General features: G+C 44.6%; 1 protein-coding gene across 2 annotated transcripts; it reads right to left on the bottom strand.

The window, feature by feature from the left end:
- Positions 1 to 1,157: 1,157 nt before the first annotated feature.
- On the bottom strand, positions 1,158 to 22,138 carry MTCH2 (mitochondrial carrier 2). Of its 2 annotated transcripts, none has more exons than XM_029061175.2 (13): positions 22,000 to 22,138; positions 13,219 to 13,303; positions 12,933 to 13,039; positions 10,722 to 10,742; positions 10,482 to 10,544; positions 8,055 to 8,112; positions 7,749 to 7,800; positions 7,414 to 7,473; positions 6,256 to 6,349; positions 5,971 to 6,018; positions 5,220 to 5,287; positions 3,467 to 3,542; positions 1,158 to 1,381 (listed from the first exon to the last, which is right to left on the bottom strand). In XM_029061175.2, the coding sequence occupies exons 1-13, from the start codon at positions 22,084 to 22,086 to the stop codon at positions 1,295 to 1,297; spliced, it is 906 nt and encodes a 301-aa protein (XP_028917008.1). In that variant the 5' UTR covers positions 22,087 to 22,138; the 3' UTR covers positions 1,158 to 1,294. The 2 variants fall into 2 exon arrangements, with proteins under 2 accessions (XP_028917008.1, XP_028917009.1); XM_029061176.2 differs by having other exon boundaries at positions 10,722 to 10,739.
- Between the last annotated feature and the right edge of the window lie 1,821 nt (positions 22,139 to 23,959).

Below are 23,959 nucleotides of genomic sequence, written 5' to 3'. Positions count from 1 at the left end.
CAATCAAAAAACCAAGAAAATGGACATTTTGAATTTTAATTTTCTGAAATTCACTAAAATGTAAGTTTCTGTGACATCCTTAGTCATGCCTCATGCCACACTTTGCTGTCTCGGCAACCTGGGGGAGGATCCCTGTATTTTGCATTAATTCTGCACTATAAAATCCATATTCCCAGACGTGGGATTACAAAAATTATTTCTACAAGTTTCTTGGGTAAATCAAAGTGCTTCTTTCCTTCCCCTCCAAATTTCCCCTCTCCAAAACAGAATCAAGAGAAAAAGGAGAGGCCATGTACAATTGGAAAGGCTATGTATTCAGAAAGAGGAGATGGCAAGGGCCCACAACCCCAAAGCAGGGGAGTACTGTTGTGATGCTTCATGCTTTTGTTTTAAAAATGGTATCTGTTAAGTGCTTACTATGAGTCGAGCGCTGTTCTAAACACTAAGGTAGATACAAGTTAATCAGGTTGGACGCGGTCCCCGTCCCACATGGGGCTCACAGTCTTAATCCCCATTTTACAGATGAGGTAACTGAGGCACAGAGAAATGAAGTGACTCACCCAAGGTCACACAATGGACAAGTAGCAGAGCCGGGATTAGAACCCAGGTCTTTCTAACTCCTGGGCCCGTGCTCTCTCCACTAGGCCTTGCTGCTTGCTGGAGGGCTCCAGGGATGAGGAGAGCATGACCAAACCAGACCCATCCCATTTTATTTGCGGGAAAAGAATAATGTTAAGAAATATTCACTGATGCCACATCTAAAGCTTCTCTGTTTTCCCTCTCTGTTTTCCCTCTCTAGAAGGGTGAAGGACGACAGTCATGTGCCAGGGGAGGGGCTGTGGTGACGCTGACCTCTCCAGCAGCATCTGGAGGAGAAGAGCTTTTAGTCTCCTAGCAAATTGCTTCAGTGATTTTTTGGGAAGTATCACGAGACTGCTTCTATTCAATCTTATTCATATTTCCACAGCCCTTCATCCTGCAAAGCCTAAAAGACTGTGACAATACGCTCGACCTTTCGAGTAAGTTCCACTCCGTTTTCCATGAAAAGTCACATTAAAACCCAAACTAAAAAGTTCCCAATCAAAACAGCAGCAAAAGCATCTTCTTCCTTGCACTGGGGGGAATGAAGAATTGGGGAAAAAAGGCAAACACGCACCTTCATTTTCCCAAGAGTAACTGATTATTTAAAAAAAAAAAAAAAAGTAAAGCGCCACACTGTATAGAAATCAACATTCTCTCCCATAATTTTGTTTATCTGGGACTTCAGAAATGTCATCGTCTCTGCCAGACATCTTCAAATAAACATCTTCAAGTCCCAACAATAAGTCTTCCCACAAGGAACCTTCCGGAAAAACAGACTATTTCCTCGGCTCATGTTTCCCTAGAAAAGAAAAACCAACAGTGAGGACTATGTGAGGTCAGTAAATCCAACCCACTGACCCAGGGAGAGAAGATGCAGTAACTGAACAGGATCTCTTGGGAACGGAACCAAGGAAGTCAGAGCAAGACAGCGTCTGCGACTGTAATATGCCTTGCCTTTCTCTCGTAATATGAAAGTGAGCTGAATTTCTGTCCCCTGGGAAGGAATTCCTTCCCAATCCTAATCTAGTGGGTAACTTCTACCATGAACCCCAAGAATCTGCTACACCCAGAGATAAGGAAAACCTGAAAAAAACCCTTATTATTCAACCTAATTAAGCAACATAATTATTCTGAATTATTCTTAAGGCTGTTCAACAGATTTTTGGCCCTTAATCTTCAGAGGTGCTCACTGGCTCTCCGGGCTGGGTCAGCAGCCCTCCATCTCCCCTGTGTTGTTTCTTAAGTGCATTTGCATAATAATAATAATAATGTTGGTATTTGTTAAGCGCTCAGTGTGTGGCAAGCACTGTTCTAAGCGCTGGGGTAGATAGAAGGTCATCAGGTTGTTCCAAGTATTGCTCACAGTCTTCAACCCCATTTTACAGAAGAGGGAACTGAGGCCCAGAGAAGTGAAGTGACTTTCCCAAGGTCACACCGCTGACAAGCAGCAGAGCCAGGATTAGAACTCATGACCTCTGACTCCCAAGCCTGGACTCTTGCCGCTGAGCCACACTGCTTAAAGAACTTGAGTTCAGGGCAACAGCTTCATCCCCAGGGTTGGGGCAAGCAGCTTGGCAACGCTGGGTAAAACAGCACCCTGGTGGCCCTGGATGGAGGCCGAAGAGTGCAACTACCTGTCGCTCCACTTTTTCTGCTCCGTAAACTGGCCTGTCCCAAATTGATTTTAGGAGGTACTGCTTCTCCCTCAGCGCTTAGAACAGTACCTGGCACATATAACCTTAACATATACCACAATATATATTGGTTCTGGGACCCAACCCCACAACCGCGCTCGGTCCACAGAGGGGGTGCTGTAAGAAACAAATTTGAGATTGGCAGGTAGTGCCACCTTTAAAAACCCGTTTCCCCCCCGTCAAGCTCTGGGTGGCCAAAAAACCGTGCTGTCTGGGCTGGGGCACGAAGAGGTGAGGAGAAACCCACAGGGTGTCTGCCGGCTCTCAAGGCTCTGCCCACGAGGTGTGGGGTTGGGTCCCAGAACCAATATATATTGTGGTATATGTTAAGGTTATATGTGCCAGGTACCGTTTTAAGCGCTGAGGGAGAAGCAGTGCCTCCTAAGAGTTGGAAGGACTGGGACCAGAAGTGAAGGACCCAGGTGACCAACTTCGTCCACTCCCAGACCTGGCCATTTCTTTCCTTAAGGATAACTGCTATGAAATCATGCAGCTAAGAGATTCCTTTGTCCTCTCTGTTTTCCGTTTCAAATCACGTCCCCCTTAGGAACAGCTGCTTCTCACTGATCCCTTATCCACTTAGCCCACTGGCTGTATTGGACACAGCTGCACGTTTCTCAGAGAAATGGGATTCTCCGTCCTGACAATATACTTTCCATCATCATTAAAGGGCAACCTGAATCTGAACCCTCCACCACTTGACAGGGACTGCAGATTAGGGGGATAAATGAGGAACCATCTGGGGAGTGGCCTCACTCTGTCACAGCAGCAAGTGCCTTAACCTCCTGTGTCTGTTTCCTCAACTTTAAAGAAAGCTAAAACACTGGTACACTTCAAAGGGTAGTTGAGAGAAATAAGAAAAAGTGTTTCAAAGCTATTCTGGAAATTCAAAATATAAGCATAATAATGGTCAGGAAGCAGCAATCCCCTGGGCGACTACCTACTTAGCTCTTTTGGTAATTTTAATAAAATTCTCTGTGGTAGTTATTTTATGGATTCTTATTTCCCAAATCCCTCTGTTGTTAAACATTAGCCTTCCTCAATTTCCAGACCAGATTCAATTCTGCCCAGGGTGTTTCTTCTGAACCCTACTAAGTCAGAGGACAGATAGAGGAAATTGGAAGTGAGACCGCGGCCTGTGGGGCATGTTGGAATCCAGGGGACCTTTCGAGAGAGGCAAAGAGACCTACCTCTTTGTGTAACTGACACCAGCAGTCCAGCCAGGAAGAGTATATCGGAGAATAAGGAGGCATTCCACCAGCAAGCCTGAAACAAAGAGGTTTGCAAGTCAGGGAAAGTATTTTCGGATGATTCCCCTGGAAATTCGGCTGCCTACATCCTACCCCCGGGGGCTGGATCACACTGTTCTCCAGTAGATACGCTATAATCTAGTACGATGTTTGGGAAGAGATCCCGCTTCCGACGAGGCGATCTTTGTGGGGCGGGGAAAAAAAATGTGGGACCAACAACCTTTTCTTCTACATTTAGGCTCGGAAGCTATAAAGGTTGAAAGCTAGAACCAGTTTCCCACCTATCTTCTTACCCAGGGGATGAAGCTTCTGACAGCAGACTCACTGTCAACACAATGGGAGGTTGGGGGGGAAGAAGGGAATTGGTACACACAGCTTATCTGGGGCTCAGAAAGGATTTAAAAGTGTCAACTGAAGAACAGCAGGGTTCAATTCATCCCATCTAAACAGCTTGCCCCACCCATTCTTCTGGGGAGATTTTTAGACTACACAAGTAATATACTCTCATCTACCACTCTGCAGTGTTTACAGATCCCACGACAGGCAGCACGTAATGCCAAGGACTGTGGCCAAAACTGTTTTATGTCCTGGGTGAGAAGTGATGCGACTGACAGTACTCTAATCTCCAAGGCACTGGGACCCAAGTTATTATTCGCTGAGAGGCAAAGTTTCCACACTGAACTAGAAATGTCACTCAGTGACCAGAATTTGGGAAATCTGCACTTTTCCCTGTTCACTTCTCCCTTCTGTTCATTAGACTTTTGGAATGAGGTAGAGGAAAAAAACATGGAAGAATCCATCCACTAAATATCCTTCCTCCCTTTATTTGATGTCCACTTTCTCCATGAGCTACCTCTGATTTTTAAAAGTGTTTTTTTGGGGGGTTTTTTGCACACCAAACAGAACCAGTGAATCTCAACTTCCCTACATCCAGATATGGGCAGGCAAAAGTTAAAAGAATCTAATTCATTTGAATTCTTCTCTCCCTTTAAAAAAAAATGTACGTAGGGCAGGAGTGATTTATATCACGTGAATGTTTCACAGCACCTAGAGCCTTGCGAGTTTAATAAATATTAAGACTTTGCGGCTGAATGGGAAATAATAAAACATAATTGGACATTAAGTAATGAGTCCTTTATAGATAGGAAGTAGGGGGTCAAATCACTCCCAGGAGAAAATCAGCTCACCCAAGCTCAATCTGGGAGCTTTACTGTGGGGCAATGACTGTGTCTGATCAGATTTTCTAGTATCTACTCCAGTGCCTGGCACAGGATACATGCACACATAAGCTCTTAACAAATCGGTTACATACAGAACCTTTCAGAGATCTAACTGCTATTTACTGATTTATTAAAATGGAATTTAAGTGCTTATTATGTGCCGGGCACTGTACTAAGCACTGGGGTAGATACAAGCTAATCAGGTTGGACCCCGTCCACATCCTACGTGGCGTTCACAGTCTTAATCCCCATTTTACAGATGAGGAAAGTGAAGCACAGAGAAGCTTCCACGCCAGACAAGTGGCAGAGCCGGGATCAGAAACCAGATCCTTCCGATTCCCAGGCTCGAGCTCTATTCACTAGGCCATGCTGCTTCCCTTTTTATTTGCCAGTGTTCCCTAAGTTTGTCATGACTGTCCTAGTTCCTCAATACACCGGTTGTTTTAGGAAGAAAGAAAAGGCTGGGCACTTACCCACAGTTGTTGACAGCCATGAGGTTGGAGACTAGTACGAAAGGATAGGTCAGCATACTGGCGAAGAACTGCAACACAACAAAGACCAGTGAGTTGGCTGGCTGGTGCCTGGCTTCATTCTATCTTCTCCAGGCCTCCTCGTTCTCCTCATAAGCGGTCAGACCCTTTTGCCACTGAGGGGTTACACTCTGGCATATTCTCGGGATCCAAAGAAAAGAAAAAGTCTCACTTTAAATTTGGAGCATATATAAAGCCCACATCCCGTCACATCTGGTTGGTGATGCCAAATTTATCACTGGCAGTAGGTACTGTCCAGAGTGAACTATTCGATCCTTTGGGTCTGTGGCTCTTTCTTATGGCACTTTCCATTAGACTTTTTGGATGAGATGGAGGGAAAAAAAAAAGGGTGGAAAGATCCATCTACTAAATATCCTTCCTCCCTTTATTTGATGTCCACTTTCTCCATGAGCTACCTCTGATTTGTTACAAGTGCTTTTTTGGGGTTTTTTTTGCACACCAAACAAAACCAGTGAATCTCAACTTCCGTACATCCAGATGCTCAGTCCTCTGGCAAATGTCAATTCGACCATAAAATAAAGGAAATCTAAATGACCTCTTCCCACAAGAGAACAAAAAGTTTTGGGTGCATGTCCTGAAGAACGCTGAGACTGACATTCTCTGACATTCTGAGGTATAAAAACAATCACTCTCATCTGGGGGAATGACATAGAAGAAAAATGAACACACTTACCCCAGTAACAGCCTGGGAATAACTCTTCATTTCGCTCATGGTGGAGACCTACAGAAAAACCATGAGAATGAATAGGGAACAATGGAGCCAAGTTATTAAGATTCCTAACTCAAATCACATCTGGTCTACTGCGGAGGGTCTTGGAACTGGATCTTATTGATAAAAGCAGGCAATGTCGATTATGGTGGCAAAAAGGCATTCAACTGCTCAATACCGAGAAGGGTTAATAAACAAACCTTCCTCTTTCGCTCCCCAAAAGGTGTAAAATCCAAGAACATAACCTACCCCACTCTCCAGTGCATAGGTGTTGATGAGGTAGGCCAGCGTATTACAGAGCCATAGTGAAATGACGTCACCAAGGAGGCGAGGAACGAGGCCCCTAAATGAAGAAAAGGATGAGGGCGATGAAATTCTAAAAGACAAACAGCTCACACTGCACGGAAACAGCTCAGGAAGTATGTCAGAACAGTTTCTGGCGTGTGCAAGGAACTAGAAGGATGTCAAAAGTTGGAATCCATTCCCTTCTGTTTTGTTCACACCTTTTACCTACTCTCCCTTCTGAAACGGGGCAAACCGACTTCTATCCATGTTCTCTGGAGAGGTCTAAACTCAGTACTTTTCAGCCCAAAGATCCATTTATGGCATTGAATTCCAATGCTCCTTCTTTCCATTATTCTTAGGGAGACATTCTCCTTTATAATTTTGCTCATTGGCCCATCATCACCTTGCTTACTAGCAACAACATTTATTGCACCTAAAAAAATTCTAGGAGGTCTCACAGACACGGTCCCTGTGCAGCAAAATTATACTTTCAATTGAGAGAGGCAGGGAGGCAACAGATAAAAATCATGGGGAGGGAAAGGGCATTACACTAAGGAAAAACAGAAAAAATGACCAGAACCAGCCCACCACAGAATATTTTCAGAAGATCTAGAGCTAAGAAAGTCACGTAAAAATTTGAGGAAAAAGGATGAAAGAGAGATTTAAAAGCTCTTCAAAAGGGTCAGAAAAATGGAAAAAAAGCACACTACTATGCAAGCATTCCAACATCCATTTGCTCGGGGCTAGTAAAATCTATACCTTTTATGCCTTGTGAAGAGTAAAATTTATTCTATTTTATTCTGTGTGTACATTTAAAAATTTAATTGCTATGCTACAATAAAGCATCCTTGTCCAAGAACCACAGATGATTTGGGATGCAAAACTTGAAAAAAATCGGTCAGGTAATTAACCGTGAACTCCAAACTTCCTAACCAGCCAGAGATTAAAGCCTGGGAATGGGCTTCAGGCCCAAAGGAATTCTAGTGGGAAGGTAGTCAAAACAGAACTGAAAGAAGAATGAATCCCTCAATGGCCTAAATGTTCACCTGGAAAATGACCTTCCCAAGGCTTCCCGCTTAAAATGAATTATTAAAGCAAAAGATTTCAGCCACAGAAACTTACGCAAAGAATCCTAGGATGCCTTCCTCCTGATAGATAGTTGATATGGAGTCGAGAACTCCGCTACAGAGAAAAGAAGAGACAAGTTACATTCAAATTGGTCTGTGGGGCTGAAAGAAGAGTAAGATTTACTTCTCTCCCCGCAATTTCCTTTCAGCCACTTTTCAGGAGGCTTCTAACCCAAATACCCACAGACAGTGACATTTGTTGACAAGAGGTGAGTGGACAAGTGGAAAGTTGAAACCAGCACCCTAGCTGTGTGCAGGTGGCGAGAGAAGACCCTCCAGTTCTTCTGCCTCTCCACATACCCTTAAAAATATACAGAACCAAACACTTACCAGTATTTGGTCTCTCTGCCAATGAATTGTACCATACACCTCAGGGTGATCACTGCAGGGCAGAGAGGAAAGGCATTGGTAGAAACACCAAGAAGTGAGGAGTTTTGCAAACCCTAAAATAATAGAGACCGATGGGTACTTCGGCTAAAATGGGTGAAAAATCCAGGAAGGGTCCTTTAGTTGGGTGAACGCCTATGACAACCTGAGTGAAACTGAGGCATTACAAGAGTGACTGAGAGGAGAAAAGAAAAAGTGAATGGGGCAGGCGTGTAACACTCCCACAGGATCACAGGGGTGAAAACATACCATGGAAGGGATGTGTGACGAGGGTAGCAGCAGAACGGGCAACCATCTCTCGAGAAGTCTGCAAACAACCAACACGGATTTAGGAAACCGGGATATCGACATTCCAAAAATCTTCCGAGTTCAAAATGTGAGCACTGAATGAAAGAGGAAGTGAGGCAAAAGAATACACTTGTCCTCGATTAGACTAACAGAACGAGACACCGAATCTTTCATTCAGATCACTTCCTTCTTCTTTCACTTGGAATCTTTCTTTCGATCACGTCTTTCACTCAGGCACTTCAGTGTTTACTGTCAGTGTCATTGCCTGCGATCCAAATGGGGTCAAGTTTAGACTACGCTCTCGGTTTTGGTTGAGGAACAGAAGTTGTTTCCTTAAGTTCACCCACAAATAGACAAAGAACTGGAACAGGGCAGAGAGACTTCTATCCATGTTCTCTGGAGAGGTCTAAACCCAGTACTTTTCAGCCCAAATAGCCACATAAGGCATTGAATTCCAATGAGTTTGTAAGAGTTTCTAACTCCTAACCCTGCGTCCAGACCGCTTTGCCACACAATTTGAGTTACTCCAGATTATGTAGCAGATACCGGTTTCAGGTATTTACTTCATTTATTCATTCATTCAATAGTATTTATTGAGCGCTTACTATGTGTAGAGCACTGTACGAAGCGCTTGGAATATATTTCACCAGCCTCTTCAGGGCAGGCACATTTGAGTGACAACTTCTAAAGATAGTGCAAGGGAAGGGAGCTGGTACCCAGGGTGTTCAGCCTAATTCTCTCAAGACCAGCACCCTCACTGCTAAGGAGTAACGACGAAGGATAAAACTTCAACTCTTTGGAAAAGGATCCTGAGTTGTTAATAATTACAAATGCTCAGTCATTAACCTCTAATGGCTAGTCACCACTTTTCATAAAACAGAAAACTCTTTTGGCTCCAACAATAGCCACCAGTCTCACCTAACCATTTTTTCCCAGCTCCCATTCCTGGTTTCTGCCAAACTAGCACTTTAACTGCTCCTTGCTTGGGATTCTCCTGCCTTTGACCCACTGCTCTCGCCTGTCTGCGTGAAAGTTCCTCCCTGCTCAGCTCTGCCAACGTCCTGCCTTTCCTTCAATGCCCTCCTACTAAGTGACTTAATAATAAGAGTGGTATTTGTTAAGCGCTATATGCTTAGGACAACGCTGGGGTAGAGACAAGATAATCAGGTCAGACACAGTCCCTGCCCTACATGGGGCTCACAGTCAAAGAGACATTCCCTGACTAACCCCCTTCCCTTTTTGGTCATATCACCTCATCAGCCACCCAAGCACTCACCTGTACATCGATGTATTTATTTTTTTACTTTTGCCCTGCAGCATTTGTAACATTTTCTTACTTTTTTTAGCCTATGGAGTATTGAATGTGTGCCGCTTCACTCCCATTAATTTTTACTTCTGCTTAGGTTTCCCAAGTAGAAATAGGCTTCGGTAATGGAATAATAATAGATGACAACCCACAGTGCTCCATGCTAATAGACAAATGGGTCATTACTGAAGACCAATCAGTGGTATTTACTGAGCATTTACTGTGCACAGAGCACTACATTAAATGCTTGGGAAAGCACACTACAAAAGAGTTGGTGGATTTCTTCCTTGACAAGAAGCTCACCACTTGGAAGAAAGCAGCGTAGCTTAGCGGCAAGAGCATGGGCTAGGGAGTCAGAGGTCGTGGGTTCTAATCCTGGCTCTGCCCCTCATCAGCTGTGTGACTTTGGGCAAGTCATTTCACTTCTCTGTGCCTCCGTTACCTCGTCTGGAAAATGGGGATTAAGACTGTAAGCCCCTTGTGGGACAACCTGATTACCCTATATCTACCCCAGGGCTTAAAACAGTGCTTGGCACATAGTAAGCGCTTACCAAATACCATCATTATTATTATTATCTTAGGGAACTACCCGTATGGGTATTTCATACGGCCCATGGAACTGGTTAACCAAGACAGTTGCGTCACCTGGAAATATTGCCAGGTTCAAGAGAGGTTTGGATAAACGGTCCACAGCACGTTACTGGAGGGATGCTGAGAGAAAAGTTAAGGGCCATTCCACTGCTAGAGATCGAATACTGAACTGAATGGAAGATTAATCTGGCCTACAAATGGCACCGCTTACTCAAGCCGACGAGACGCTTCAATATAAGATGGACTCTTATATTGGTTATATCGATACTCATTTATACTAAACATACTCAGTGAAATCATAATTGCCTCAAGTGTGTCACTTCCTAGATCAATTTAGGACTAGAGGTTTCAAGTTGGACATCAACGATCAGTCTTAAGTGAAAACAAGGAAGTGAAAAGAGATGGGCTCTGGGATGTGCATCAGTCGGTGGCTACCATCTGTCACAGTACCTAGAGTCAGGCTTCAAGTGGCTCAAGGTCCCACCTCTTACCTCCTTGATAACCTGGTCGAGGGACGAAGGAATTGCTTTCTGTCCAGATGCTGGTCCCAACTCCTGAGGAAAGAATACAATCAAGTCGAGGATCCTAATGGTTCCCAACAGAAAACAGTGAGCGCAAACAGGTATTCGTGAGCTAATCTAGCAGTTCACTGACTTCTTAAGGGAAAGACTGGATATCCCTTCTACCTGTGAGGGAATGGGATTTCTGCACAAAAATCAACTTTAACGTACCTCAGCACTGTTCTGGTACTGCTATGGAGAAAAAGAAAACACAGGGAGATTAGGATCATTATATTGCCACAAAAATCATGGGAGAAAAAAATTTCAAGTGTACAAGTAGAGGTGAAGTTAGATAATGACAATAATCATAACAACAATAATAACTGTGGTACTCTCTAAGCGCTTACTATGTGCCAGACACTGTATTAAGCATTGGGTAGATACAAGATAACTGAGTTGGACACAGTCCTTATCCTACATGGGGCTCAGTCTCAATCCCCATTTAAAGTTGAGGAAATTGAGGCACAGAGAAATTAAGGGACTTGCCAACACACAGCAGACAAGTGAAGACACATCAAGTCCCTTCTTGCTACAAATCTATTTCTGTCTCTCAATTAGCAGTGGTCATGGATAGCTACAGGTAACTAGTTAACTGGGGAGAAAATCTGCGCTGCAAACTGATCTCACTGCCTAGTTTGGCAAAATGGTCAAGCAAAGGTATGAAAAAGTCAGGACTTTATGGAGATACTTGTTAGAGAAAACATGTATGTAGAAAAAAACTGACATGAGTATAGCCCAATGCTTCTCGAGAGGGAGGGTTTGCACTGGATGACGGTGAATTTGCACACCTCAAACACATACCACACTCTTTTCTTTGCCAGAAGGGAACTGCAAGGATTACTAAATGCAAGGCCATGAAAGAGGAGTGGAAGAAGCAAGGACTTTCCAGTAATCGAAAGACTGACTCACTGATTTTATTATTCTCCTAGCTCAAAGCCCAGTTCTTTCCCTAGCTCTAAAACTCAGCCTCCTTCTCAAAACAAGACCCTCTCCTTGCTTCCATCCTATTTCCAGATTTTCCTTTCCAACAAGCTGTTGCTTCTTGCACGTTATCATTCTGTCCTAATTTCAATTTACCTCTGGGTCCAGGTATAGCTTAGAAATCAACCCCCTTGTACAAAAACCCTCTTTTTCTAGTTTTCCCTGGGGTTAGGCTGAAGAGACCCCATTTTCTTAACTTTATATGCTATACTGAATACTGCTGATCATTCCACTCCTTTATTATAATGAAATGGGCCATTACCTAAGGAACACAGCCAGAGTCCTCAGTCCCCAATTACGACAGTTTTGTTCTCAGTTTGACAGAGATTCCCTCTCCCATCAAGTCTGTGTTAACCTCATTTGCTTTAGGTATGATGCCTGCTCATCTCCACTAGGTTGATGGCTGATTATTTTAGATCATTAAGATATCTGCATCATCACTTTTTATTCTTTGCACAGTCACTCAATTACCAAATGCAATCAGAGCCCAAATAATAATAATGATGATGTATTTAAGTGTTTACTATGTGCCAAGCACTGTGCTAAGCACTGGGGTAGATACAAAATCATCAGGTTGTCCCACGAGGGGCTCACAGTCTTAATCCCCAAATGGCACCTTCAAAACTCCTATCTTCTCACAACTACCACTAGCAACTCTGATCAAATCAAACCAGTTTAGACAAAAGTTAGCTCTTTCTTCATCCTGGACTCTTCTTGGGAACACTGCTGCCCTAGAGATCATCAACAAGTTGATTATTAGTTTTCATGACAACTATAAATTGTTCCCAAATTACTGGGTCCGGTGACTAGTGAGCCATAATAATGCTCAATGCCCAGCCCATGAAACCCGGCTAGGAGATAAAAGGTTGGAACTACACTCCTCTCCTTGCCCATTATGTCTGTGGCCTAATTAGCTTCAAGTTTCAGTAATGAAGGTGCAACAAGTAGAAATGGATCACTTAAAAACTTGAATGCAGATACTGCATGTCCCAAACCTGAAAATCTCATGCTAAATAAACTATAATAGTTTAAAAACCAAACAGCATTAATAACAAACTCTGCGTTACGGGACGGAATCGATCGGGACAGGTTTGGGTACTAGTGCAATTATCACAAGGGGCCAAACGTGAAGAGTGTCAGGGAATTCAAATATATGATGGAAAGATGTTTCCTTCCATCTTCATACAAAGTAAACTGAGCTGCATAGGTGGCCCACGGCCCCTGAGATTTCTCTTTGGTTAATGGGCTGCAGGAGATAAGTTGCACTTCAGGTTAATGCTGAATGAATGTCAGAAAACCAAAAGCCAAGTTGACCCGTTTATTACCATCCGATATGAGTGATCAGGAAAGGATAACAACTCCTGATCCTGCTGGAAGGGGATTTTTTGAGGTTTCACTTACCTGCAAAACTTTACTATGGACTACAGTCCCAATAGCTCCCGAACACAGTCTGGGGGTTAAGCCTGTGAACAGTCCTTTCTTTCCATCGATCTTCACAATGTGTTTAGCTGAGAAAGAAAAGAGATACTCAGATCCATTTGCACAGGCCACGATCAATAAACAAATGCACTCCAAAGGAGCATGCTTTCTGCTCCATTTTACAATTTCTACATTGTCCTCTGATTCTAATTCTTGACCCTCAATGCCTCTTCCCACAGCCCCTAATTGCCAACCACCCCTCACTCACCATATGCAAAAAGGCCAGGGAGCTGATAGACTTGCCGCCCGAAGATATTTCTTCCAAGAGTTGGAGGAAGAGGTTCATATCCCACCTTTAAAAATAAAGAAATACGATATGCAGAGACATAAATAAAGGGGCAATGCTGAGTTTGGTGCGGAGAACACTGTACTTGAGCTTGGATACGTCAAGTCTACTGCCAGTTGTGTCTGGCTTGTCACGTAATCCATTTATCTAACCTAGAATTTCAGTTTTTCCACCTGAAAAAATGAAGGCAATAATACCCGACCCATCTTCTTTCTATACGACTGTGAAGATTAGGAAAAAATACAAATGCAACTATAAACTACTTTAAACTCATTTTGAGATAACTTACATCTATAAAATGCCACCGATCCTTTAAAAATCTGCCAATTCTTTAGTCGCTTCACAGATTTGAAGAAAAGCAATGTTCTAACAGAAGGCAAATTTACAGCATATTTTCAGGGCAAGCCACAGGCAGTGTGGAAAACTCAACTTAGGATTCATAACTAGTAGAAGTCTATCCATTCTACTATGCCATTCTGTTTCTTAAATTAGACAAACCAGAGCTTCTTGAAAAAGAATACAGCTACCTGAAGCACTCATAGTCCAGAATTGGGGCTGAACGCTAATGAGTTAGGAAGCAGGTACCAGGAACAATATTAAACATTTACAATGTGCTTGAGCACAGTATTAAGTGCTGGGGAGACATACCAGGGTACTGATTTGAACAGAGTCCTGACCCACACCGGGCTCACGATTTACAGTATGGCATGATTACAGTATGACGCATAGGAAAAGAATAAAAAACTAATTGATAAACAACAGTAAGTCAATCAATGATATTTAGTGAGCGCTTACTGTGTTGAGAGCAATCTACTAAGAGCTTGGGAGAGTACAGTACAACAGAGTTGGCAGACATTCCCAAAATGAGCTTACTGTCTAAAGGGGAACAATAGCAGTCCATTACTCCTAAAGAGAATAACAAATTAAGGCTTTTCCCCTCCTAATTCTTCCTACAGATCAATCTGGTTTTCAATAACCTATCATTTCAATGGTGTCTCCAGAAAAATAAGGCCATTAAATGTAGTAGGTGATTCTTTTCAACCATAAAACTTGGATCTGTGACTTTTGGCCATTTGATATTCGTCTCACCCCCATCCTCACAATACTTATGTAAATATCTTTACACTATGCATTATAAATTTTTTATTTATATTAATGTCTGTCTCCTCTTCTGGCTGTAAGTTTGTTATGGGCAAGGAAGGTGTCTACTAACACTTTTGAAATGTACTCTCCCAACTGCTTAGTACAGTGCTCTGCACGTAGGACACATTCAATAAATACCATCGAGTGACTGATAAACCTGAACGTTTTCCCTGTCTGAATTCATGTGCTTGATAATTACACTTTCTAGGTGAGATTCTTTAGTTCTGCTTGGTTATAGGTGGTTGTCTTTGGTGTAGCAACAGACTATGAGAGAGAAAAATATTTAGGAAAGATTCATGGAACAAAGAAAGTTCAGAAATATGATCTCTGGGAAGAAAAGACTCACTAATAATTCAGACTTGGAACAAAATGACAGCATGGTAAAGCAAGGCCTAACATTCCTACCACTAGAAAAACAATATTTTCATCATTCTCATTGCCAGATCACGAGGGCAACATATCCAAAGGCTAAAAATCTGCTTTCGTTGTTTAAAATGGTATTTGCTAGTCAAGTAAACAGTGATATTTATTGAGCACCTACTGTGGGCAGAGCACTGTACTAAGCACTTGGGAGAGTACAACACAACAGAGTTGGTGGCCACATTCCCTGCCCACAAAGAGCTTTCAGTGTAGCGTGTTAAGTGCTCACTATTGGGCCGGGCGCCGCACTATGCGCTGTGGTGTATATACAAGCTAACCAGGTTGGACACAGTCCATGTCCCACATGGGGCTCACGGTCTTAACCCCCATTTTACAGATGAGGTAACTGAGGCACAGAGAAGTTAAGTGACTTGCCCAAGGTCACAAAGGAGACAGGTGGTGGGGCTGGGATCAGAACCCAGCTCCTCTGACTCCCAAGCCCGTGCTCTTTCCTCTAGGCTGTGCTTCCTCTCAACTCATGCTGCTTCAACTAACTTACTTGGAAAAACTGCAGGGTAAATCAGCATCAAATCAATCATTCAATCATATTCAATGAGTGCTGACCATGTGCAGAGCACTCTACTAAGTGCTCGGGAGAGTACACTGTAACAGATTGGAAGACATGTTCCCTGCTCACAGTGAGCTTACCGGGAGCTTGCGGGAAAGACCTAACAGCAGCCTAATCAAGATCGTCTATGGGATAATCATGGCCATTTCACTTCATTTGTCATAACAGCAGGACAAAAAACGTAGTCTGTGCACTGACTCTGATGCCACATGCATAAGCATCAGATGCTACTGCTCTCAACCTATATGCAGATGAGCGACTGATATTCCTATTCGACTAATTGCTGCCTCCTTCAACATGTCCGCATTTGAAGTGAAAGTAAAAAATTTAGTGTTTGCCCTGTAATTTTGTAGGTCAAAGAGGTCGCACTGCTTGCCAGTCAAAGGGTATATGTGATTAGATAAGATGAGTAAAACAACGGTTGACAGTGTATCGGACAGCCAGCTAAATAGCCTTCAGCCTATAACAGACATCGACAGCATTCATTCATTCAATTGCATTTATTGAGTGCTTACTATGTGCAGAGCACTGTACTAAGTGCTTGGAAAGTACAGCACCAAAGAGAGATAATCCCTGACCACAACGGGCTCCTCTTTCCCCTTCCCTCTTCCTCCTCTTCCTCCTACTTCCTCCTGCTCCTCTTCCCCTCCGTCCTCGTCCCCCCTTTTCCATCTCCCTCCTCCTGGAGGCACGCCAGGGCTAGAAACCCCACCCTCCTCCCCCCGGCCCCACAAATTCTCCCTCCTTCCCTCTCAATTCTAGATATTCCCATCACTTGGAAGCAGCGTGGCTTACTGGAAAGACCCCGGGCTTGGGAATCAGAGCTCATGGGTTCTAATCCCACCTCCGCCACTTGTCTGCTGGGTGGCCTTAGGCAGGTCACTTCTCTAGGCCTCAGTTCCCTCATCTGGAAAATGGGTGAGCCCCACGTGGGACAACCTAATTACCTTGTATCTACTCCAGTGCCTCGAACAATGCTTGGCACACAGTAAGCTCTTAACAAATACCATTATTATTTGCAGAGCACAGAATTAGGTACTTGAGGAACATATAAAAAGAGTGAAAAATGATCTTACAAGACATCTAGTAGATGATTAATACAATGGTTAAAAAAAGGCAAGAAAGAAACAGCCTAAGTGAATAAATTAATGGAAACATCCCATTCTCCTAGACTCTAGTTGCATTCTTGAAAACCCCTGCCACAAGTAAAGCTCATGTTGTAATATTCACGGTGCCCTCTGTCACATGCCCAGGCATGATCATTTCTTCCAATACCATGTCCTGCTGTAACCCAACAGGTTCACATCAGAAGTTCCCCAACAATTCAACAGCTCCAGCCCAAATACGTAATGAAAAGAACACAAGCTATGCCAAGGTTTCACCCAACAACGTGCCCTAAAAGGATCAAAATTCAGCACTGGCTCTTAAAAAGCTCCCACATCCTTCCTTTTCAGACCAGAATGCTGAAATTTGCAAGTCTAAGCCGTTTTGGGACAGAGAATAGCTTCCAGGCTCCTAGTGCGAACTGTTTTCTTGTTCCTGCAGTTCCTGAAAGAAGGTGCCTTAACTTTAAAAACTTTCACCTTTTTCCGAGAGTTCACTTTCCAAGATTTCACACTACATTCTGAAATGAGCCCCTGTGCCACTGAATTTAACGGTAACATCTACTGGAAAACAATTAAAACCCAACTACAACGAAAACAAAGACATTTCAATAATTTCAAGTTATTGCAAATTTGACTCAAGAAGGCTCTTTCTGCAATTTCAACAGCTCTCTTCATAGGCCCCGATTCTCTGTCATTTTGATTCATTAATTAAATCTATTCATGAATTTAAACATCTACTGGGCAACCGCATCGGACGGTGGATCTTCAAATCCTTGGGTCTACATGGGAACTGATGAGCAAACTTCAAGGAAAGGAGTATAGCTGATTATAATCAGCTGCACACAAAGGGCACCAAGACAGGTGATTCTGGGACCGGCAAGGAATTGTACTCTCCCAAGTGCTTAGTACATGCTCTGCACAGTGTAAGCGCTCAATAAATACTACTGAATGAAGAGCAGCGGCAAGAGTATTTATTAAATGCTTACTGGGTGCAGAACACTGTACTAAGAGTGCATGAGAATATACAGGGAAATGGGTCTAGCAACTCTATTATACTGAACGCTCCCAGGCGCTTAGTACACTGCTCTTAACAGAGAATGCACTCAATAAATAGAAGTGATTGGTTGATGGGAATTAGACATGGTCCCTGTCCTTCGGAGGGCTCACCATCTAAGAGGTGATAACGTGAACTTTGCCCCGTCTTTCCTGACAAGCCAGATACGGCAGGAAAGGAGGGGTGCCTTTGCATACTAGGATCTGTAGGCTACACACTGTGAACAACACCTTCCTCCACCAACAATCCTCTAATTTGCCCATACTTAGAAAAGATATGCATCTTGAATCCAAGTACCAGGCATATGTACTAAGCCAACTGCTGCAAGCTTATACAGACTCTGTCTTAATAGGAGATATTTCGGTCAGTCTCCAAACTGCTGCAGTTCCTTATAACAATAATAATAATATTGGTATTTGTTAAGCGCTTACTATGCGCCGAGCACTTTTCTAAGCGCTGGGGTAGATACAGGGTCATCAGGTTGTCCCACGTGAGGCTCACAATCTTAATCCCCATTTTACAGATGAGGTCACTGAGGCACAGAGAAGTTAAGTGACTTGCCCACAGTCACATAACTGACAAGTGGCAGAGTCGGTATTCGAACCCATGACCTCTGACTCCCAAGCCCGTGCTCTTTCCACTGAGCCACACTGCTTCTCTAATATAGTTCTCTTCTCTTAGAGTTAGCAGCACTGTAAAAAAAAAAAAAAAAAGGACTAGAGTCATAGGATGAGGGGAAAAAGTCGGAGGACGGCTTTTCACCACACCCAATTAACAGGACCCTCAGGAAAATCCATTTAAAAATCAGAATGTGTTCGAGCTAACCAAAGAAATGTTTGAGATTAAAATTATACACCTAAACTTTGAAGCTTTTGAAATATTTGTAGAGAGGGCCAATTTGCACAATTTTTTTTCTATCCCAAACCCAGTTCAGAGTAACAAATATTAGACTCTTATATTGAAAATGCTTATCACGGGGTTTGAAGTTGGTCTGAGTTCTGTATCTAAATGAAATGAGCAGAGTCTGATGATATCCTCATCACTGGGCTGTGGCGATGCTAAGGCTTTTCTAAACGGACAGTTCCTGACTAAAATTGTAGGCCTGCACCTAGGAAAGACCTGCCTATCGAAGACTGGAATAGAGACAATCATCCATCACTTTGTTGTGTGTTGCTAACATGTCATAAGGAGATCCCAAATGACTCAAGGGTTCACGTTGCGGAAACACGCTAGGCCAACTAAATATGCACTGAAATGAAACGTGCCCTTATTTCTCTGGTCTACTTTAGTTTCCTTAAATAGTTTTGTCCAACCGAGTGACGACACGCAAGTAAAACTCAAATGTGATGGAATCACATGGGCTTAAAATGTTTATGTTGCACAGACAAATTGGGGGATCAGGTACTAGCTTTGCCTCAGAAGAAAAGCTTGAAATTACTTCTCATTAGCGTCTCTCACTAAATTCTAATCCTGAACAGATACTACTATAAAGGGAGGCAGTTTTTGAAAAGCCGTCCTAAATATTTACTTAACTAACGAAGCCTGACTCAGGACATTTGTGGCACCTTGAGGGGGGCCCATTATTTTATTTCAGGTATCGAAACTAGACTAAAATAATAGTAAGTAGAAAACGCCATCGGAAAGTTTCTTCTTTAACAAATGGTTAGGAATTGCCACCCATTTGGAAATCCTTCCCGGAACGGTAAACAGTGACATCCCAACCTGGAAGCTCCCAAAGCACATTGCCTTTTCCCCCCATTTTTTGGTAAATCGTTGTGATTCAGCAATCGTTCCCCCATCGCCTCATCACTATTTCTGAATCAACCCCTTGTCTGCTCGGCGGTCGGGGTCTGGTTGCAACCAGATCAACACAAAGATCCAAGAGTCGCTGCACAAGCAGCATGGCTTAGTGGTTAGAGCACAGCCTGAACAGTCGGAGGGTCGTGGGTTCTAATTCCGCTTCCGCCACTTGTCTGCTCTGTGACCTTAGGCAAGTCACTTCACTTCTCTGTGCCTCAGTTCCCTCAACTGTAAAATGGGGAGAGTGGGAACCCCATGTGGAACAGGGACTGGGCCCAACCTGATTTGGCTGTATCCACCCCAGTGCCTGGCACACAGGAAGCGATTAACAAATAGCACAATTATTATTCCTTGAATGGAAACCCCTACCAACTTACATCTCGGGCTGAACGGGGAAGCCGCCTTCTCCTGGGGCGAGAGATGGGCTTTAGACTGTAAGCTCACTGTGGGCAGGCAATGTGTCTGTTGTTATAACGCACTCTCCCGAGTGCTTAGTACAGTGCTCTGCACACAGTAAGCGCTCAATAAATACGACTGACTGGGCGAGAGAGGGATGCGCGGGCTCGGGGAGTTGGGATGGGGAGGGAGTGCCTCAAAGTCAATGAAAACTTGATTAGCAGAAGCAGCGTGGACTAGTGGCAAGAGCGCAGGCTTGGGAGTCAGAGGTCGTGGGTTCTAATCCCAGTTCTGCTGCTTGTGCGCTGTGTGACCTTGGGCAAGTCACTTCGCTTCTCTGGGCCTCAGCTCCCTCATCTGTAAAATGGGGATGAAGACTGTGGGTCCTACGTGGGACAGCTGGGCCCAATTGGGACAACCTGATAATCTTGCATCTCCCCCAGCGCTTAGGACAGTGCTTGGCACACAGTAAGTGCTTAACAAATACCATCATCATTATGATTATTCCCTGGGTCTCAGTTCCCTCATCTGTAACATGGGGATTGACATTGGGATCCCCATGTGGGACAGGGACTGTGTCCACCCTGACTCCTGGCGTGGCTTAGTGGAAAGACCCCGGGCCTGGGAGGTCGTGGGTTCTAATTCTGCCTCCACCACCTCCTAGCTGGGTGACTTTGGGGCAGGTCACTTCACCTCTCTGTGCCTCAGTTCCCTCATCTGTAAAATGGGGATGAAGACTGCGGGCCCCACGTGGGACGACCTGACTACCTGATATATACCCCGGCGTTCGGAACAACGCTTGGCACGTAGTAAGGGCTTTGATACCATCATCAATCCCAGCGCTTAACACAGCGCTTGGTACAATGTAAGCACTTAAGAAATGCCATCATTGGTGTTTGGGCCGGGGAGGTGAGGCCCTGGGGAGAGGGCGAGGAGCGGGGCTGGTCAGAGAAGCAGCGTGGCTCAGTGGAAAGAGCAGGCGCTTAAGGAGTAGGAAGCCGTGGGTTCTAATCCCGGCTGTGCCACCTGTCAGCTGTGTGACTTTGGGCAAGTCACTTCACTTCTCGGTGCCTCAGTGACCTCATCTGTAAAATGGGGATTATGACTGTGAGCCTCAGGTGGGACAACCTGATTACCTTGTATCTACCCCAGTGCTTAGAACAGTGCTCTGCACATAGTAAGCGCTTAACAAATACCAATATTATTATTATTATGAGATGAAGAGGGGGAAACAGGGCAGGAGATTGACTTTCTGTCTGATTGACTTTTTGTCTATATATCTGACTTTGATTGACTTTGTCTTTCTGTCTGTGTGACTGACTTTCAGTCTGTATGTCTTTCTGTGTGACTTTGTCTGTCTGACTGATTTTCTATCCGTGTGACTGACTTTCTGCCTTTCTCTCTTTCTGTGTGACTGATTTTCTATATGACTTTCTTTGACTTTCTGACTTTGACTTTCTGTCCTTCTGTGTGACTGATTTTCTATGTGACTTTCTGTCCTTCTGTGTGACTGACTTTCTGTCTTTGACTTTCTGTCTGTGTGACTTTCTGTCTTTCTGTGTGACTGATTTTCTGTCTTTCTGTGTGACTGATTTCCTGTCAGACTTTCTGTGACTGATTTTCTGTCGGACTTTGTGTGACTGATTTTCTGTCTGACTGTGTGTGACTGATTTTCTGTCTGACTGTGTGTGACTGATTTCCTGTCAGACTTTCTGTGACTGATTTTCTGTGTGACTGATTTTCTGTCCGTCTTTCAGTCTGTCTGACTTTCTGTCCGACGGACCGAAGGCCTGGGGAGTCAGAGGCCTTGGGTTCGAATCCCGGCTCTGCCGCCTGCCAGCCGGGGGCCTTTGGGCCACTCACTTCACTCCTCTGGGCCTCAGTTCCCTCCTCTGTAAAATGGGGATGATTCAGTCGTATTTATTGCGCGCTTACTATGTGCGGAGCACTGCGCTGGGATGGGCAAAGCGGCAACACCTACAGTCCCTGCCCACGGACGGGCTCACAGCCTAATCGCTGATGACTGCGAGCCCACGTGGGCCCACCTGATGACCTGGAATCCCCCCCCCAGCGCTTAGAACAGTGCTCTGCACAGCGTAAGCGCTTAAGAAGTAGCATTATTATTATGAAGGACCGGCCCCCCGAGGGCGGAAGGCCCCGGGGAGGGAGAAGCGGAGAGCGCCCGCGGGGACGGAGGAGAAGGGGCGGCTCATTACCTGCACCAGCACCTTCACGTACATAAGCGGCTGGGAGAGGAGGGTGAGGCCCGAGCTGAGCAGCACCTGACTGACCCCGTCCGCCATGATGGCCCCCGCGGAGGCTCCTTCTGAGCCGCGGCCCGGTCACGTGCTCAAGGGGGCGGGGGCTACGCACGCACGCACGCGCCCTGCGCGAGGCGACGCAAGGGGCGGGGGAGAGGACGCCCAGTGCGCACGCGCGGCCTCCGAGGCGAACCGTCCCTCGGAGCCCCCGCGCATGCGCAGCCCCCTCCCCCCCCCCCGGGGAGGCGGTGACCCTGAAGGCCCCGTCAAGGTCACGGGGGAAAGTAGAAAAAATTAAAGTATTGCCTTTAATAATAATGATGATGGTATTTGTTAAGCGCTTCCTACGTGCCCAGGACTGTTCTGAGCGCCGCTTGTCAGCTGTGTGACTGGGCGCAGGTCACTTCTCTGGGCCTCGGTGACCTCATCTGGAAAATGGGGATGAAGACTGGGAGCCCCAAGTGGGACAACCTGATGACCCTGTGTCTACCCCAGCGCTCAGAACGGTGCTCTGCACGTAGTAAGCGCTTAATGAATGCCAACATTATTATTATTATAGAAGGTCATCAGTTTGTCCCACCTGGGGCTCAGAGTCTTCATAATAATAATAATGATAATGTTGGTATTTGTTAAGCGCTTACTATGTGCAGAGCACTGTTCTAAGAGCTGGGGGAGATACAGGGTATTGAGGTTGTCCCACATGAGGCTCACAGTTAATCCCCATTTTACAGATGAGGGAACTGAGGCATAGGGAAGTGAAGTGATTTGCCCACAGTCACACAGCTGACAAGTGGCAGAGAGGGGATTTGAACCCGGGGTGGTGTTTGTTAAGCGCTTACTACGTACCAAGCACTGTTCTGAGCACTGCTTGTATATTTGTATATATTGTATATTTGTATATATTTTTTATTACCCTATTTATTTTGTAAATGAGGTGTACATCACCTTGGTTCTATTTATTGCTATTGTTTTAATGAGATGTACATCCCCTTGATTCTATTTATTGCTATTGTTTTTGTCTGTCTGTCTCCCCCGATTAGACCGTAAGCCTGTCAATGGGCAGGGACTGTATCTGTTGCCGATTTGTCCATTCCAAGCGCTTAGTACAGTGCTCTGCACATAGTAAGCGCTCAATAAATACTATTGAATGAATGAATGCTTTTCAGCTGTGTGACAGTGGGCAAGTCACTTCACTTCTCTGGGCCTCAGTGACCTCATCTGTAAAATGGGAATTAACTGTGAGCCTCATGTGGGACAACCTCAATACCCTGTATCTACCCCAGTGCTTAGAACAGTGCTCTGCACATAGTAAGCGCTTAACAAATACCAACATTATCATTATTATTATTATGAAGACTCTGAGCCCCAGGTGGGACAAACTGATGACCTTCTATAATAATAATAATAATGTTGGTATTTGTTAAGCGCTTACTATGTGCAGAGCACTGTTCTAAGCACTGGGGTAGATACAGGATAATCAGGTTGTCCCACATGGGGCTCACCGTCTTAGTCCCCATTTTTACAGATGAGGTAACTGAGGTACAAAGAAGATAAGTGACTTGCCCACAGTCACACAGCTGACAAGTGGCAGAGATGGGATTCGAACCCATGACCTCTGACTCCCCAGCCCGGGCTCTTTCCACTGAGACCTGCTGCCCCTATTCCCTCCCTCTGGTCTACCCCCTTCCCCTCCCCACAGCACTGGTGTATATTTGTATATAATAATTCTAGATATATGCACATTAGAACAAGTAAACGGGCCATAATATAAATATGTAGATTTATAGATATGCTCATTTATACACAAGTGCTGTGAGGCGGGGCGGGGAGGTAGCGGAAAGGGAGCAAGTCGGGGCAAGGGGATGGGGAGGGGGAGCTGAGGAAAAGAGGGGCTTAGTTTGGGAAGGCTTCCTGG

Source organism: Ornithorhynchus anatinus, chromosome 3 (genome assembly GCF_004115215.2).
Source record: "Ornithorhynchus anatinus isolate Pmale09 chromosome 3, mOrnAna1.pri.v4, whole genome shotgun sequence".
NCBI classification, from domain to species: domain Eukaryota; kingdom Metazoa; phylum Chordata; class Mammalia; order Monotremata; family Ornithorhynchidae; genus Ornithorhynchus; species Ornithorhynchus anatinus.
Note: the sequence above shows the minus strand (reverse complement) of the source record. Positions and strands in the feature narration are given on the sequence as shown.